This window comes from Rutidosis leptorrhynchoides, chromosome 3 (assembly GCF_046630445.1).
Source record: "Rutidosis leptorrhynchoides isolate AG116_Rl617_1_P2 chromosome 3, CSIRO_AGI_Rlap_v1, whole genome shotgun sequence".
In the NCBI taxonomy this organism is placed as follows: Eukaryota; Viridiplantae; Streptophyta; class Magnoliopsida; order Asterales; family Asteraceae; genus Rutidosis; species Rutidosis leptorrhynchoides.
Genome location: NC_092335.1, coordinates 509,807,960 through 509,824,909, shown reverse-complemented (window position 1 = coordinate 509,824,909; position 16,950 = coordinate 509,807,960). Strand labels below are relative to the sequence as shown.

The following is a 16,950-nucleotide window of genomic DNA, read 5'->3' as shown; positions in this document are numbered from 1 at the left end:
ACAAAAGTGTGTGAATACAAATAATTGTCACGTTTAGAACTAAATTATATATTCTTTTAACAATTATCTAAAATCTAAAATGATTGAGAGAGCACACTAAAATAATCAACAAAATATTTATTTTATTTTTCTCGTCTCAAATATATACTATCCTATCATTCAATTGAGCAATTGAGGGGGAAATTTTGAGAACTATCGGAGGGCTAAGCAGACGCCATTTGGAGAACGATCCGTGATTCCTCTAATGGTCAAAATTCGAAAACAGTTTAAGATTGACTTATGAATATTCTTCTCAGTTTTTAATTAATATAATTAACTTAATTACACCCTCACCAACAAATAATATACAACCAATAGAAATATTAAATTTGGAAAAAAGTAAACGAAGTCACATGATGATATAAATATCCATGTATAGTTCCTCTTATATCATATCTCCATACACACGAGAAGTCTACTCTCCAACTTCATCACCAACACGCTCCAATCGATCATGGCTTCTTCCGTCTTGCCATCGGCATACCAAATATCGGCGGCTTCACCCGAATGGTTAAACAAAGGCGATAACGCATGGCAAATGGTTTCGGCTACACTTGTTGGCCTTCAAAGTGTACCCGGCCTTGTGATCCTTTATGGTAGCGTGGTTAAGAAAAAATGGGCCGTGAACTCGGCCTTCATGGCTCTATACGCCTTCGCTGCTGTCGTTATTTGTTGGGTCACGTGGGCTTATAAGATGTCGTTTGGTGACCAGTTGTTTCCATTTTGGGGGAAGGCTGGTCCGGCGCTTGGTCAGAAGTTTCTTCTTGGACAAGCCGCTCTGCCAAACTCCACCCAGTACCACTCCAACGGGGCTGTACGTATTAACTTTCCGCTAGCTATTTTTTATTTCTATGTACTTATGGAATTATTATTATTAATTGTGGTTATATATGACCACCGAAGCATTGTCTTGAGTGGTGTGGGGTGAAATTCAACTTGGGGTACTGCCAACCCAGATTCGATATTCACTCCAAGCGAGAGTTTTCAACTTTTAATGGTACTACAAACATCAATACGATTTGTGAAGGTCTCAGGGGGTTTTTCCAATCTTCGATGGTACTGCTAACATCGTCGCAATTGGGTTTCACCTAACGCGTGTGTGGGTGGCATATGATCGCGAAGGTGGTTAAGTCCTCTTTGAGTGATGCTAATATCGCCGTTCGAAAAAGAAATTGTGGCTATATATGTTTGAAGATTTTATGCTATTTGGGATAAGATATTACAGTAGTTAATTGTGTGTGACATACAGTAAATTTATTTGATGAAATTAGTTCCCAAATTAGTAGAATAGTAGTTATTTAACTAAAATATCAGTGAAATATGAGATGTTATAAATTAAATCTGTTACTCCGTAATATAAATAATCATGATGATTTTGACTTGTGATGTTGACTTTTTAAGATTGAATTGTTCTATGGAAACCTAATACAAGAACAATTACACAGCTAATACATGATCAAAACTCAATTTCAAGTAAACAATTCATAAAGTAACGTCATTATGACTAGTATAAGCGGTTCTAAACCACGTTGAATTTATACATGATTCATGTAGTTGGAGACGTCAGAGATAATGCCATTTTATCCGATGGCGTCAATGGTGTGGTTTCAATGTGTGTTTGCGGCTATAGCGGTGATATTGTTAGCAGGATCATTGTTAGGAAGGATGAACATTAAGGCTTGGATGGCATTTGTACCATTGTGGCTAACATTTTCTTACACAGTTGGTGCATTTAGCTTGTGGGGTGGTGGTTTCTTGTTTCATTGGGGTGTTATGGACTATTCGGGTGGTTATGTTATTCATTTATCATCTGGTGTTGCGGGTTTCACTGCTGCATATTGGGTTAGTTTTTACTTTAAATGTTTTTTATACTTTTTTTTTTAAGTTTTTCTAATGACATCACTTAGGGCTATTTTTTCAGACAAGTTTTTTTGTTTGTACATTGAAGATAACTGCCCACTTCATGCAGATAACCACCATAAATTAACAAATTGTACAACTTTTTTATGCATTTAATGAGAGCCCTAAGAGCTATGATTAGAAAACAGACATTAACCTTTTGATTAGGATGCATATCTCTGTAGTATGATTTTACAAAAATTGTAGAGATTTCTTGATAAATAAATTAGGAATAAAAATAAAACTTAAAGTCAGTCGTCATTTTTGGATTTATATATTGATAGCAGCTGTTTGAGAAAGTTGGAAGAGTTCATGTGGTTACTATTGGATTTTAAGAAATAAGAATATCCTCCTAAGTTCTTCCAGTTAACCTTATGCTTATTGTCAATTTGTTATGATTATGACATTTTCCAATGTTTGATTTGGTCAGGATAAATACATACATGTTGTAACAACTACTCTACTATTTTTTATAATTATTATACCATGTCAAAGAAATTGACGTTTTTTTTATTTAATTGATCAATAGAATAATAAGTTTGAATCATACTATTTTGATTTACAATTTTTACAAGACGATAAAATTTAGTTAGGATGGTTTGTTTACACCGTATGATGCTGAATGATTTAGAATCCAGTGTGAAATCATTCAAAATTGAAATATTATCTTAACTATAAAACACTAAATTTTATGTAATATTGTCTTCAAATTGTATCGAAAACATTTATGAAACAATTATTTTGTTTTTTGTTGTTAAAGTAAAAAGTTAATAACATAAGTTTACATTATTTTTATTTATATTATTCAAAATGATTATTAAACTGGTTATTGTCATTCATAATCAATTTCACTCATAACCTTTGAGCCATTGAGATTATTAATCATTTAGCGCTTAATCATTCGGTTTATTTGTTGTATAGAAATTGATGGGTTGACGTAACCATTTCAGTCCAATTTAACACGTTATGTACTTGGATGTTATGAACTTGTTTGCAGGTTGGGCCAAGATTAACCGTAGACAGAGAAAGGTTTCCACCAAACAATGTCTTAATGACTTTGGCTGGAGCCGGGCTACTATGGATGGGTTGGGCCGGTTTCAACGGTGGAGACCCATACAGTGCCAACATTGACTCATCAATGGCAGTCCTCAACACCAACATCTGCGCCGCCACGAGCCTCCTTGTCTGGACATGGCTCGACGTCATTTTCTTTGGTAAACCATCAGTCATCGGTGCGGTTCAAGGCATGATCACTGGGCTCGTTTGCATCACCCCTGGTGCGGGCCTTGTTCAAGGATGGGCTGCAATCATTATGGGTGTTCTTTCAGGTAGTATCCCTTGGTACACTATGATGGTGGTTCATAAAAAATGGAGTTTACTACAAAAAGTTGACGATACGCTTGGAGTGGTGCACACGCACGCGGTCGCTGGGTACCTCGGTGGCATTCTTACAGGCTTATTTGCTGAACCCACGCTTTGTGGGCTTTTCTTACCGGTGACGAACTCTCGAGGAGGAGTGTACGGTGGTTCGGGTGGGGTCCAGATACTGAAACAGTTGGTTGGTGGTTTGTTTATTATCGGATGGAACATAGTTGCGACGTCTATTATTTGTGTGTTAATTGGTCTGGTGATTCCTTTAAGGATGTCGGACGAGCAGTTGTTGATTGGGGACGATGCTGTTCATGGTGAGGAAGCATACGCGTTATGGGGAGATGGGGAGAAGTATGATGGGTCGAAACATGGTTATTATTCGGATAATACTAACCATAATCGACAACCGAGTGGGGTTACACAAGTGCTGTAAATTTGTAATTGCAATAAGGTGTAACTTGTTTGACATGGTCTCTTTCATGTAATGTGTGTATGTGTGTGTTTGTTTGTAAGAGGCCTTATATTTTCATACAAATCTGATTACTTTCTTATCATATCAACAAAACTTACAATGAATTGTCGTATAATAGTACCAATATTTGTTATGCGTTTGTCGATCTAACCATCAATCTTTCAGAATCTCTGACTATAGCCAAGGTTGTAAAAGTTGCGAGTTAGGTACAATTTGGTTGGAACTAAGGGGACAAGTCAGTCGCTGACCAGCGTTGACTTTAACTAATAAATAAATTAAATATATAAACAAGGCAAAATCCATATTTTATACATATAAATATATCAAATATAGAACATAAATATTTCAAAATATACACAAGGCACAAAATCTAATTTTAAAAAATACATAGTTTGACCAACTTTGACTTTGACCGATATTGACCGACTCATATAGACTTTGGCCCGACTTTTTAACGTTGACTAACATTTTAGGCATTTTTGGGGGAAACAACAATGACCATAGCAGGTAGTAGCAATAAGGTTTCAACATTTGTGTAAATCGACATAATAGATAACACCTAGTTAAGCAAATTAAAACTACAGATGTATGTGCATTCGAAGGAGACTAGTAAGATCATGAGAGATAAGATTAAAGCAATAATAATGATCTGAATATATATACATTTATACTAACGTCTTTCGGTACATAACGGAACTGAATCTAAACTATGAGAGTGGAGATAAGAAGCTGCGAAGAGCATTTATTATTAATGGCTTATTGCACTCTCAAGATCAAGAATAATAGTACTAATAACTATAATTATTATTGTTATATATACAAAAAGATAGATATGATCACATTTCGGATAGAATGTTACTAATCTTACGAAGCTCTTTTAGAGCTGCGACGGCGGTCATTTGTCCTCTGTCAACCAATGCCTTTTTTGAGAAGTTATCTAGATGCCCTACTTCACCCTTATCTTGCTGGAAGACCGATTCAATCACCTATGTTGTTAAGCAAAAATGGTGTCAGTGAAGGTAAGTTTATACCATTTGTTGTCATATTTTGACTTAGGATGCCAAACAAACAACTTCAAAATTCAGATTTGAAAGGTAAAAAGTTAACTGATGATTTATTATATGAAAAAGATATGTAAAAAAAAAAAAATCGTAATTTTTGCAAATGCAAACTATCCCAAGATTTCCTAGTGGTTGGTGCCCTGAACTCCTTGCGAGAGATCGCAGGTTCAAATCTTTCGGTGGTCAGGGAAGGTTTGGGAAACTGTCGAGAACATGTTCAGGATAGGTCGCATACATTAGAGTTAAAAATACTCGCCCTCCCGGGTAACCCGAACATGGAAAACCTCCTAACTTATTCTTTTTGAAAAATGCAAGTTTTCATTTGAAATCGATGTATTGCAACTAATGGAAACAGGTTATTTTAGCCTCACCTGTATACAACACAACAACAAAACCCAATCCCACAAAAGTGGGGTATAGGGAGGTAAGATGTAGACAATCCTTCCCCTATCCTACAATATAAAGAGAAGTCATTTCTCTACCCCTGAGTGAAACACTCCAAGAGTAGAAAAAAGCCCTCCCTCTAAATGTTCTATGGATAGAGAGTAGCCTCACCTGTATACTGATTTTTATATATCCGTAGAAAGCTATATTATCCTCTATTTAGAGGTGCCATTTTTACCCATTTATGTATATATAGGTTGGTTTTGGTTATGTTTCATCTACTAACGCGTCAAATGGGTTAAGCTACATAATATAACTAAATTGCAAATGGGTCACATTGGTTAAAACTTAAAACTCATCCAATGTGTATTCATATTCATAGAAAATATCCAAGATTATGTTTGTAATCATATGTGCTACTACTATTGACTAATAGATGTGGAATATTGGATAAAATAAGCGTTTGTGGTTCAACCTGACCTATCCCAGTTTCGCCTATACAATATTACCAGTTGTGACCCGAACCCATCTTGACCCATTACCCAACCTTCCAGTTTGCCACCTCATTATCAAGTAACGCTAACATGTAAACAATGATTGACAACAATACCTGGAGATTTTCCACCATGGATTGGCCCAGATTCTTCAAAGAACAAACCTTGTTTTGGTTCACGGTCTCTCCTTTACTCGTTGCATCTGTTGCAGAAGCCGATCCTTCACATTTCTTATCACATCCGATAACAGATGAATTGGTAGGGTCCGAACCCTCACCAACGTTTTTTCCGAACTTCCAGAACCACTGAAACTTTCCGGACATGAGTATCCTCTCTTTCAAATTTGAACCCGCCTTCCCTATAGAATCTTGATTGTCCACTGCCTTCGAAGGTGCATCATCGATGACATCAGAAACCGCGTTTGACTCGTTTTCAGCGACTTCCTTGATTTCACTACCAGACTCCACTGATGCACTAGGCTCGGACTCTGGATCGGTCTCAATCTGAGGGTCGGGATCATTATCATCGACTAATAAATTTGAAGCTACGCTACTTTGTTCCGTATCGTTTTCACGATCATGATCATGATCATGTTCATGTTCAATTTCAATTGCACCTTCTGTCGGACTTGATGGATCTGAGAAAATCGATGAGTTTTCTTCACTACCGCCATTTCCGCTCATGTGTTTTTCGTTCTCGGTTTCTTCATCTAAGCCAAGCTGTCGAGATAAATCATCGAGCAATTTTCTCCTAACCTGTGGTCTTGAAGGGCCCGCTTTTTCACGGTGCACTTTTGCAGAAGGGTCGGATTCCGTTCGTAACAACCGTGACCTCACTTTCTCTGTCCAACCTTTAGGTTGCCGTTTGACTTGACTTTGCTTATGTGGGTCCGTTTTCTTTTGTTCTTCTTTTGTATGTAAAACCCTCCATTTCTCTTCCCAATAGCTATCCGGCACCAAATTTAACGGGCTTCCGGGAGCAGCTGCATCGAACGACAGACTGTGATTTCTTGACCCCGTTTTGACCTGTTCATGAAACCCATCTCTATGCATTCGAGGTTGACCCGATCTCATAGCGTCAATAGCAACGGGCACTAAAGAATTGGCTTTCTTTAACAGTTTCGTCAGATTCACATCTTGAGGAAAGTTCAATAATCTTTGGAGGCAAGAAGTGGCGGTTTCAGTAGCAAGAATCGATGATCGTATATAAAGAATCATAGAAACGGCAAGGGATGAAATGAAGGCGCCCCGCGAAGAATTAAGAACACCGTACGTTATTTCAGGGTCGTTTTCGGAAACCCCATCTAGCTTCGTGTTGTCAAATGAAAAAATTTCATCCCAGATTACCACAAGGTCCTCCAGGGCAAACTCACGCCCAAACAGAACCCGTAACCAACGAAGTGCAAAATACTGTGGTTCAACTCCTAGCTCGATAAAATGAGTGTAAAGAGACGAATCAACAACGCCAAGTAAATTGTATAATTCAGAAGATGCTTCTATTATAGGTGGCAAACCGTTTTGTGGCCCGTTCAAAGGGCACGGGGAGAAAAAGCTAGCCATTTTGACTGCACCACCAGACCCGTTCATCAATGCCTCAAACATACAATAGGCGTCATGTTCCATGAACTTTTCAGATAAGACAATACCCAATTCGCCCTCGGCCCCATAAGCATCACTAAATGAAATGATTGTTTGTATCTTGGGGTCAAGTTCATTGAAATTATTGACCTTTACTTGATTCTCTTGGATTCCAATATCGTCTTCTATATGTTGATATATTTGCTTCAAATCAGATTTATAGGATGAATCGGTCTCGTGAAAGGACAGGCCATCAAAATTATCAGTAAAGTAATGTTCGTATAATTTTCGCACTGCAGTAAGACGCTCTACATCAGCCTGGAGAACGTATAATAATGGAGCCAGCAATTCATGCATTCCTGTAAATAATGATAATAATAATAATAATATTCAAAATAACATTTTTAAAAATATTACATGAGGTGTCCCTGTGGTTTACCCCAGATTTCATGCGGGATCCCCAAAAAATTTTTTGACGTGCGGGGTCCCCGTACTTTACACTCGTTTCGCTATGGTCCCCTGTTGTTTACGGATACAATTTAACAAATGTAAAGTATGGGAGCCTGCACGTTACTCACAAGGACCCCTCGCGAAACAAGTGTAAAGTACGGGGACCCCGCAAGTAAGAAAAAGTTTGGGGACCCCGCACGTGAAAGAAAAAGTTTAGGGATCCCACATGAAATCTGCGGTAAACCAGAGGGACGGCTCATGTAATTTTTTCTAACAAATTAGTGAGTACCTAATACATGAAACTGTATGTGTTAAGTATAAAACAGCAATGTGAATAAAAGAACAATTATTATTTGTAGATTATAAAAGGAATTAGATAGTTAAAATTACCAAAAAGGACAATAATTAGAAGACAAGAAAACACAAAAAATGGTCATTAAGTTATAAGGTTACCTTGTCTGTAACCATAATTTGGATGTCTGATACACCAAAGCAACAAAATTCGTCTTAACATTCCTTGGCATCCAGGAGTCTGAAAGTAGCTACCATGTTCGGGATACAATCGTGACAAATCTTGGTCAACCATTTTCTCTAATTCAGCTTTTTGGAAATAACGGCCCCATATGCTATCTGCATTATTTTGTCAATATCAATAGATATCAAACTACCAATATATAAGCATGACATAACCAAGACATCCAAATAAGGCGAAATAATCACTTCAAAACATTTCAACTCAGTTATGAGCACATACAATAAGTGGTTTGCCATTGCACATACATTGATTACAGAGGTGGCTAAATCAATGAGCCAGGCAGGTTAGGTAACTTGTCAAAACAGAATTTACATTTACATATTAACTAATACACAAAAGTAATGACTAGCAACCAGGGGCATTTTCGACTTTCCACCTTTTTTAAAAAATTTTAACTAAATTTCATTTTACCAACAACGCCCCCCACACTTTTTTGAAAAATTCAAATCGACCCCCCAAACAGGGGGTAAAGTGTCAAATAGCCATTTTCATAAAAAATCTTAAATAAACTCCACCCAAATATTCAACGGGTCATATCTTCTCGCTCGCAACGAGTTAAATTTTTCCGACACCATCGTTAAACTCAAAATAATTTTAGGAACACAATGTCACTAGCTATACGCAAAACGGACGCTTTTTAAAAAACGCTAAATATTTGGGGTACTTTTCATACACGTTGATTTTGCGTTAAATTTTTAAAAGTCGACAATTCCATAGCGAAACGCGGAGATGCACATATATTGTTAATTTTAAAATAACATTTAAATCTCTCACGGGTTATACCTTTTAGTTCGACTCGAGTTGCGCTTTAACGACATCATCGTTAGCCACAAAATAATTTTACTAAACGCAATAAAATACATTGAAAACTGAACCCCCGGCGCGAAGCGAGGGTTCGATAACTAGTCAATTCTAAAGGATAATGTTGGTACTGGTCGGGTGGGTCAGGTTGACCCGTTATATTTCTATAGTTGCATCCAAAAACTTTTAAGCTTACACATTTCTCGACTTTCAACCCGTTCTACACCTCTAACTCATTCCCTTGAGGTTGTTGCTTGTTAGTTTGAGATAAAACATAACCCCATTTCTAATAAACGGATTGAAACTACCACCTTTAGTTGGTTTAAATTTGCAATTCATGCAATCATAGTGAGTATAATTTGAGCAAAAAGTTCTACCTGGGTCTTGTGACAACGGATTGTCCATTTTAATATCAGGAAAATTGTTTCCATCTTTAGGGATAGGAGGATCAATCAGGAGCTTCCTCCTCATAGCAGCATACCTGTAGATCAAAACATTTTTCAATTATATAATAAATAATGTTATATTATGCATAGTATCCAATGTTAACGTTCAATACTTTAAACAAATTTCAACACTAGAGAAAAAAAATCGAGTAACAACTTCAGATTTAGATCGTTCACCGAAACCATACTACAAAAATTTCTAATAATCTTCATTGCAGATCAAGAAAGCGAATAATTATAAGTTACAAATAATTAAAAAAAAAAAATCTATAAGCGAAAATTTTATTAATTGAAGTATCAGACATAAGTACCCATATGAGGCAGCCATATTTGATCATATATTTATAGAGCTAGTATAAAAAAAAGCAACAAACATAAGTACCCAATTAAATGCCTAACAATCCATTATTAATAATGATGTACAGAATACATACATATTGTAAAAACTATCAACCAAAAATAAACCTAAGAATAGGTCAAATACGAACAAAGGATCAAATTTGAAAGCAGCCATGTTTGATCATAGAGTTAGAATATAAATAAATTCATGCGTAAACCATTAAATTTACCAACTTACCAACCAAACACCATTAAGCCTCATTAATTTACACAAATTGAACTTGCAAACACTCATATATGATATACCTTCTACGTGAATTAGCAGTAACACGACGAAAATCATCAACAGACGATGAACACGGCAAAACCCCCAAATCAGTTCTCCACTGAACCCCTCTTAGATCCCAAAACCGCCGATTATTATCCGATTCGCCTCTCTCCGGCAACTCCTCCGTCGATAACGACGATTCCGGTAACGTATTCGTCGTCGGCGCAACCAAAACTGCCGGTGACATAACTCAACTTCACTACAATTACACAAAACCCTAAATTATGCAAAATTTTCTAAATATGATCGTTGAAATCAGCAAAATCGAGCACAATAGGAGCTGAATTGTCGTTTGTGTAGATTTGTAGTAGCTTAATTTTGTAAAGTAGAAACAAATCAGGGAATAGGTGAATCTATACAGATATGAAGAAATTGATGGGATATAAAGTGTGTAAATAATTGAGATGTGGAAGAAAGCGTAAGTTGAATGGATGCTGAAGAACAAGGAAAATTGATTCTCGTTTTGTATGTGGATTTTATTTATTATTTTATTTATTTATTTATATTATATTATATCTTATCCTTTATTTAATAAAATAATTTTATTTTTTTTTATTTTATTTATATAACAAAAACAAAAAGAGAAATAAAGGGGTAGTGGGCAGTCTTTGTCACAGCATGAAAGAATAATGTTTTGTTTTCGTCTTCCATTGGATCACATAAAATTGAAAGAATTCCAACTTGATAACGTTTAAACTACGACAAACATCAATAATTATAATTATCAATTCTCGTTAATAATAAGGTATAAAAAGATATAGACAGTCAAATTTGATAAAATAAAATAAATAAATAAAAACTTAATATGTTTTTTAGATATTTCTATCATTAAATTTGATAAATACATTACAAATGTGCATTAATTTTATTTAAAGCTAAAAAATGTGCATTAAATATTAAATACTTTTACAGTCATTTATAGTGGAGCATTATCATTGTGGATTTTTTATGGTGTAAAATATATCATCTGTATTTATATGTTTTAAAATTAAATTATTGTTGTATAGACAAGAAATAAACCAACTACGTATACATACGTTTGTTCATTGTTGGGATATGATTTTTGTCAAAAAGTAATGTAGTCATGTTTTGTATATTCCCATTTTATGCATCACGTTCAAAAAGATACAAACTTCAACCATGTTTTTATGATAGATAATACGTTGAATGTAAACATACACACACACTCTCTTTGTGTGCATGATGAAACGTAAACACTCTCCAGTACGCAGACGACACAATATTCTTCGGCGAATGGAATAAACGTAACGCTAAAAACATATACAAACTACTAAAGTGCTTCGAAAATATCTCTGGCCTTAAGGTTAATCTAAAAAAAAGCAACTTATACGGAATTGGAGTTTCCAAAAACGACGTTGAGACAATGGCAAAATATATCGAATGCTCTGCAGGTACAACTCCTTTCACTTACCTCGGTCTCGCAATTGGCACCCTGTCCACGAAGGCATCATCATGGCAACCAATCATTGAAAAAATCGATAAAAGACTTTCTGACTAGAAAGCAAAATCCATCTCCTTTGGTGGCCGCCTCACACTAATTAAATCCATCATCACTAGCATCCCACTATACTATTTTTCATTATTTCACGCACCCATTAACGTCATTAACACACTTGAATCTAAAAGACGCAAATTTTTTTGGGGTGGGTCTGAAGCTGATAAAAAAATTAATTGGATCAAATGGGAACACATCCTTCTCCCTTATGACAAGGGAGGCTTGAACGTTGGTTCACTTTTTTGCAAAAACAGCTCTTTATTATGCAAATGGTGGTGGAGATTTAAAAATGAAAAAAAAAGCTCTATGGTAAAAATCATCTCGAACATCTACAGGGAGGGTGGGGGGTTACTACTAACGGTTTATTTAGAAATATTGCAGGATGTACACTATGGATCGAGATTATCAAAGCCGGAAAAAAGGCGGACTCGATTGGAACCAACTTCACCAACTCCTTCAAACTACGCATCGGAAACGGCACTAGTATCAAATTCTGGCATGACATTTGGTGCGGAGCCAAAAAATTTTCAACACTTTTTCATAGACTATACATGCTTGAAAATGAGAAAACTTCAACAGTTGCGGATCGTATTTCATCCCAAAACGCATCTACAACAGGAAACTGGAATTGGTCACGTCCTCCTCGTGGGCGTACGCTTAGTGAACTACATGAACTTGAAAATCTTATTTCAACATGCCACCTCAACGACAAACCTGACACTTGGGTATTCACATTAGACCAAACCGGAACTTTCACGACGAAAACCCTTACATACATCCACGACAACCTAAAACACGATAATCTAACCCTTAACATGGAAACACCTCGCAACAAACTAATACCACAAAAAATTAACATCTTCACCTGGAGGGTTATGCTTGGTAGGATTCCTACGCGTACCGAACTTGACAAACGTAACATTGATCTTGACACACTACTTTGTCCGTTATGCAACTCACAAGTTGAAACAATCGAACATATCCTATTTTCTTGCCCGAAACCCACAAGCCTTTGGAACCGTCTTCAAGTTTGGCTAAATATCCCATCCAACACGCTTACCAATATTACCAACATCACCACAAATAACCAATCGTTCGCAAATTCTCAAAGAGGATCGTCCATATGGCAAGCCATCAAATGGATATCTTTATACTTCATATGGAAACATCGGAATCTCAAAGTTTTTCACAAGAAAGAATGGTGTACTGACACAATGCTATCGGAGATCCAAACACAAGCCTTCTCATGGATATCTAAAAGAACAAAGAAAACGTCCATCGAATGGCATCAATGGCTCATCAACCCCACTTTCTACATCTCCTTAAACCACCAAATATCGGGTATCGGCTAATTATAATCACACATGTCCCTTACCGAATCCTCGGCTCTTATATTCATCCCCCCGGTTGCATGGCGTAGCATTCTCACTTGGTTAAATGGGGTGTTTGCCGCCAACTTTGTCATCGTAATTGCGGTACTGTTGATTGCTTCTCCCCTGCTTGATATTTCAAGTTCCGCGGTGGCAATGCTTTCCATATTTTCTCGGGCCTAGATTCGATTGTATTTCTCCTTTTTTTCATATGTATAGAATTATAGGGACATTGTAAATCCTCAAATCATTAATAAAAATTTTACTTGCTTTTCAAAAAAAAATAAAAAAAAAATTGATGAAACGTAAACTTCAAATCTCAAAATTGATAAATTTCTTTGTTACGCTAAACCATAAGTTCTTAGGTTAAATGTATATATACTTCTTTATTGATACAAATTTTGTTAACAAACGTGATAATTGTCACACATAAATTAGTTTTCTTTAATAGTACTACGAGATCATTCATGGAGGACTTAACCACCCATGCGTTCATCTCTCGCAGTTGTATAACCCGCTCCCAACTGATGTCCTGGAGGAAACTCGGTCCAATCCGAGAGCATGGGCGGTAAAACCCCCCTCCCCACTGCACCCGCAATGCGATGTGCGGAAGATACCTTTGGGTGAAATTTAAGGGCAACCTTATGTGCAATGTTGCACCTCACGGGAGTCGAACTCATGACCTCTCACTAAGAGAGGCAAGCCACTACCATATTAGCTACAACATAACGCTGTCACACATAAATTAGTATAATCCCCAAGAGACGTAAAGTATTTTCCTTGAGGTTACCCGCTCATTTCATGAGCCTCGGAGATTCCAGATGGTTTGCATTCGAGTCTTACGAGAGAGATTTTACTACAAGCGATGCCCGTATGAATTCGCCGTGGAGGGTTTTCCTTTGTCAGTGATTCCTAACTTTAGTAGGAAAAAAAAACACGTTATTCAATTAAATAAATAGTGAGTAAAAAATTTTAATTATCATGTTGAAGTGGACATATCTAGTAACGATGAATAGTAAAACTTGTTAAGTGAAATCCATAATTCCATATTACATCTTTGATTTGTCACTGGTATGCATTAAGTAATTGTATTGTTGTAATAACTCGTCACACATCGTATTGTGAAGAGAATTATCAGCCCCTTATGATTATAAAGTAGTGAAGTAGTGATTGAACAATATCTCCCCCTTGAAACCGATCTTAGGGTCGCTTCAGTTGGTACAGTTTGGGATGGGCGACAAACCTCGCCGAGAACGACGTGTTTAGGGAAATACTACATCGACCGTGAATATAAGTGATATTGAAATAATATTTCGGCCTAAGGAGAACGTCGGGAGTTTGACTCTCAAAGCAGTCCGAAGAGATGCACGAATCGTGTGTCCGTTACACCTCGAAAGTATATAGGCTCTCAAAACTAAAGCAGTTGACTAAGTGAATATTTTCATATTATACCTATATCTAAATGATAAAGTGAAAATGAATAGTAAAGTGAAAATGAATGGTACTATTCATTTTCACTTTACTATTCATTTTCACTTTATCCAAACTTAACCCCTTAACTTTTTTCACTTTATCTAAACTTAACCCCTTAACTTTCATTAACATACAAATCGAACCCCCCACTTTATACGTATATTTTTCCCAAAATTTCACAAGCTTAACCCCCTAACTTTCATTAACATACAAATCGAAACCCCCACTTTACTAACTTTTTTTTTTGTTTTTTACTAATATTCAGTTTTCACAAACTTAACCCCCTAACTTTTATTAAAATACAAATCGAATCCCCACTTTATACGTAAAGTTTTTTCAAATTTCACAAACTTAACTCACTACCTTTTATTAAAATACAAATCGAACCCCCACTTTACTAACTTTTTTTTTTAATAAAAACCCGAACGCTAAAAGCAGCAACTTTCACAAAAGGAACAACCCTTCAATGTTATGTCGAAAAAAATTCTTTTTTACAAAATAGATCAAGACTTTTTTTTAACTCGCATTCAAAACGGAGCCCCCGGCGCGAAGCGAGGGCTCCACAACTAGTTCTAACTAAAAATTATGGTACAAGATGGAGTAATTAGTTAGCAATTTATGCTTATAAGAGACTTATAATTCTTTTATCAATTGATGTAGGACGTAGGGATGGCAATGGATCTAAAAAATTCGAGATTCGCGGGTACCCACACATGAGATGGGCGGATAAAACCAAAAATCTTTACCCGCGGGCAGTGTTGCAGATCTCGGAATTTCTCGGCGAGATCTCGGGGAGATCTCGGTTTCAAAACTCAGCCGAGAATATTTTCCCATCTCGTTGAGATTTCTCGGTCAACGGTTAAAATCTCGGTCAACGTCACGATTTCTCGGATTTTCTCGGTGAGATCTCGGATTTTCTCGTAATTTCTCGTATTTTCTCGCAATTTCTCGGATTTTCTTCTAATTTTTGGCTCATTTCTCAAATTTTCTCGTAAAAATCCATATAAATATACATATATTTATATATTTATACATATTTATATTAAAAAAACTAGAAAGTCAACACAAGTCAACGTCCGAGATCTCCCCGAGATTTTTTCAAGATGCCGAGATCTCCTCAAAAATGTCCAAACGAGATCTCCCCGAGATCCGAGTTCTCCAACCTTGCCCGCGGGTGGGCGATGGATGTAATCTTTTACCCGCTAATGGGTCGCGGGTGGGTGATGGATGTAATAGATCCGTTGCGGGTAAAATTCGATCCGAAAATCCGTAATACCCGTTTCAAATAATCCAGGAATATACCCGTTCTAAATGGATGAAAATCGCCACCTTGAATAATAAATGGCCAATAAGTAATAGTTTACTCCGTATAAGTTTCTACATTCCTCATATCATTTTGGTATCGAACTTTTAGGTAATTAGAGCATCTCACAACTACACATTACATGTATTATATAATTAAAGCATATTATTGTTTGGTTTTTTTTATTAAACTATCTTAATAAATATGATTTTTATTTATCACTTTAGTAATTCGCCAACGTACTGTATAATTAGTTTTAGCAACTAAATTTTGATTGTTAATTTTAAACATTGTAGTTTCGCATATGTTAACAAAAAAATATAATTAATATATGTCTTCTCATTTAATTATATCATAAACATGGGTATATGATTGGATGATGTTTTTGATGTCACTTTAAATTATGTAATAATATTTATTTTTGAATACTTTAATTTACATATACTTTATAAATAAGATCTGCGGGTCAACCCGTGAATATCCGTGGTACGAGCATGGATATAATAATAAATCCGTTAACCAAGATCCGCGGGCTAATTGATCATCATAAAATCCGCGAGTGCGAGTGATGGATGTAGTGGATCCGCGTCTACAACCCGCGGGTGCCATACCTAGTAGGACGAGTTGTTACAATTACATGCATAAAATTAACATTAACATTAGAGTAATTTCATCAAATACTCCGTATTGTAGTGGAAATACGAAGATGAATTCAATATTATAATAACTTAAAATACATCACCAAGTATATAAAGTTTCATGGTTATATTTGGATGAAGTTGCCACGTCAGGCAGACCAAACATACCTATTCCCCCACCCCCTCTTTTAACTGTCTTTTTCATTTCAATAAATTAATATACACACCTTTAGCACGAATAGTTTAGAGTTTAGGGTTTAGAGTTTTGGGTTTTGGGTTTAGGGACTAAACCCAAAATCTAAAACCCTAAATTCTAAATCGGACTAAATTTGAATAAAAAAATTCACATAAGATAAAAAAAACAATGAAAAAAACTCTAATTAAACATTATTTATTATCATTTATTTTTTCAAACATTTTCCCTTTAAAATTATAAAATTCATCATAAAGTGTC

At 36.0% G+C, this 16,950-nt stretch overlaps 2 protein-coding genes across 2 annotated transcripts; one reads left to right on the top strand and one right to left on the bottom strand.

Annotated features, from left to right (window-relative positions):
* The first annotated feature begins 410 nt into the window (after positions 1-410).
* Positions 411-3,914, top strand: LOC139902891 (ammonium transporter 3 member 1-like). The gene is made up of 3 exons (XM_071885558.1): positions 411-853; positions 1,594-1,881; positions 2,936-3,914. The coding sequence occupies exons 1-3, from the start codon at positions 494-496 to the stop codon at positions 3,740-3,742; spliced, it is 1,455 nt and encodes a 484-aa protein (XP_071741659.1). The 5' UTR covers positions 411-493; the 3' UTR covers positions 3,743-3,914.
* A 659-nt stretch (positions 3,915-4,573) lies between these two features.
* On the bottom strand, positions 4,574-10,644 carry LOC139902890 (uncharacterized). Its single transcript, XM_071885557.1, has 5 exons — positions 10,175-10,644; positions 9,461-9,564; positions 8,201-8,377; positions 5,837-7,656; positions 4,574-4,767 (listed from the first exon to the last, which is right to left on the bottom strand). The coding sequence occupies exons 1-5, from the start codon at positions 10,381-10,383 to the stop codon at positions 4,618-4,620; spliced, it is 2,460 nt and encodes an 819-aa protein (XP_071741658.1). The 5' UTR covers positions 10,384-10,644; the 3' UTR covers positions 4,574-4,617.
* Positions 10,645-16,950: the final 6,306 nt, after the last annotated feature.

Bases quoted from the DNA above. Each gene is read 5' to 3' on its own strand.
- LOC139902891 (XM_071885558.1), top strand. From the start codon at position 494: ATGGCTTCTTCCGTCTTGCCATCGGCATACCAAATATCGGCGGCTTCA. The intron at 854-1,593 runs GTACGTATTAAC...TGATTCATGTAG, and splicing joins AGTACCACTCCAACGGGGCT to TTGGAGACGTCAGAGATAAT. The intron at 1,882-2,935 runs GTTAGTTTTTAC...ACTTGTTTGCAG, and splicing joins GTTTCACTGCTGCATATTGG to GTTGGGCCAAGATTAACCGT.
- LOC139902890 (XM_071885557.1), bottom strand. From the start codon at position 10,383: ATGTCACCGGCAGTTTTGGTTGCGCCGACGACGAATACGTTACCGGAA. The intron at 8,378-9,460 runs GTAGAACTTTTT...AAAATAATGCAG, and splicing joins TCCGTTGTCACAAGACCCAG to ATAGCATATGGGGCCGTTAT. The intron at 7,657-8,200 runs GTAACCTTATAA...CATTATTTACAG, and splicing joins AAATTATGGTTACAGACAAG to GAATGCATGAATTGCTGGCT.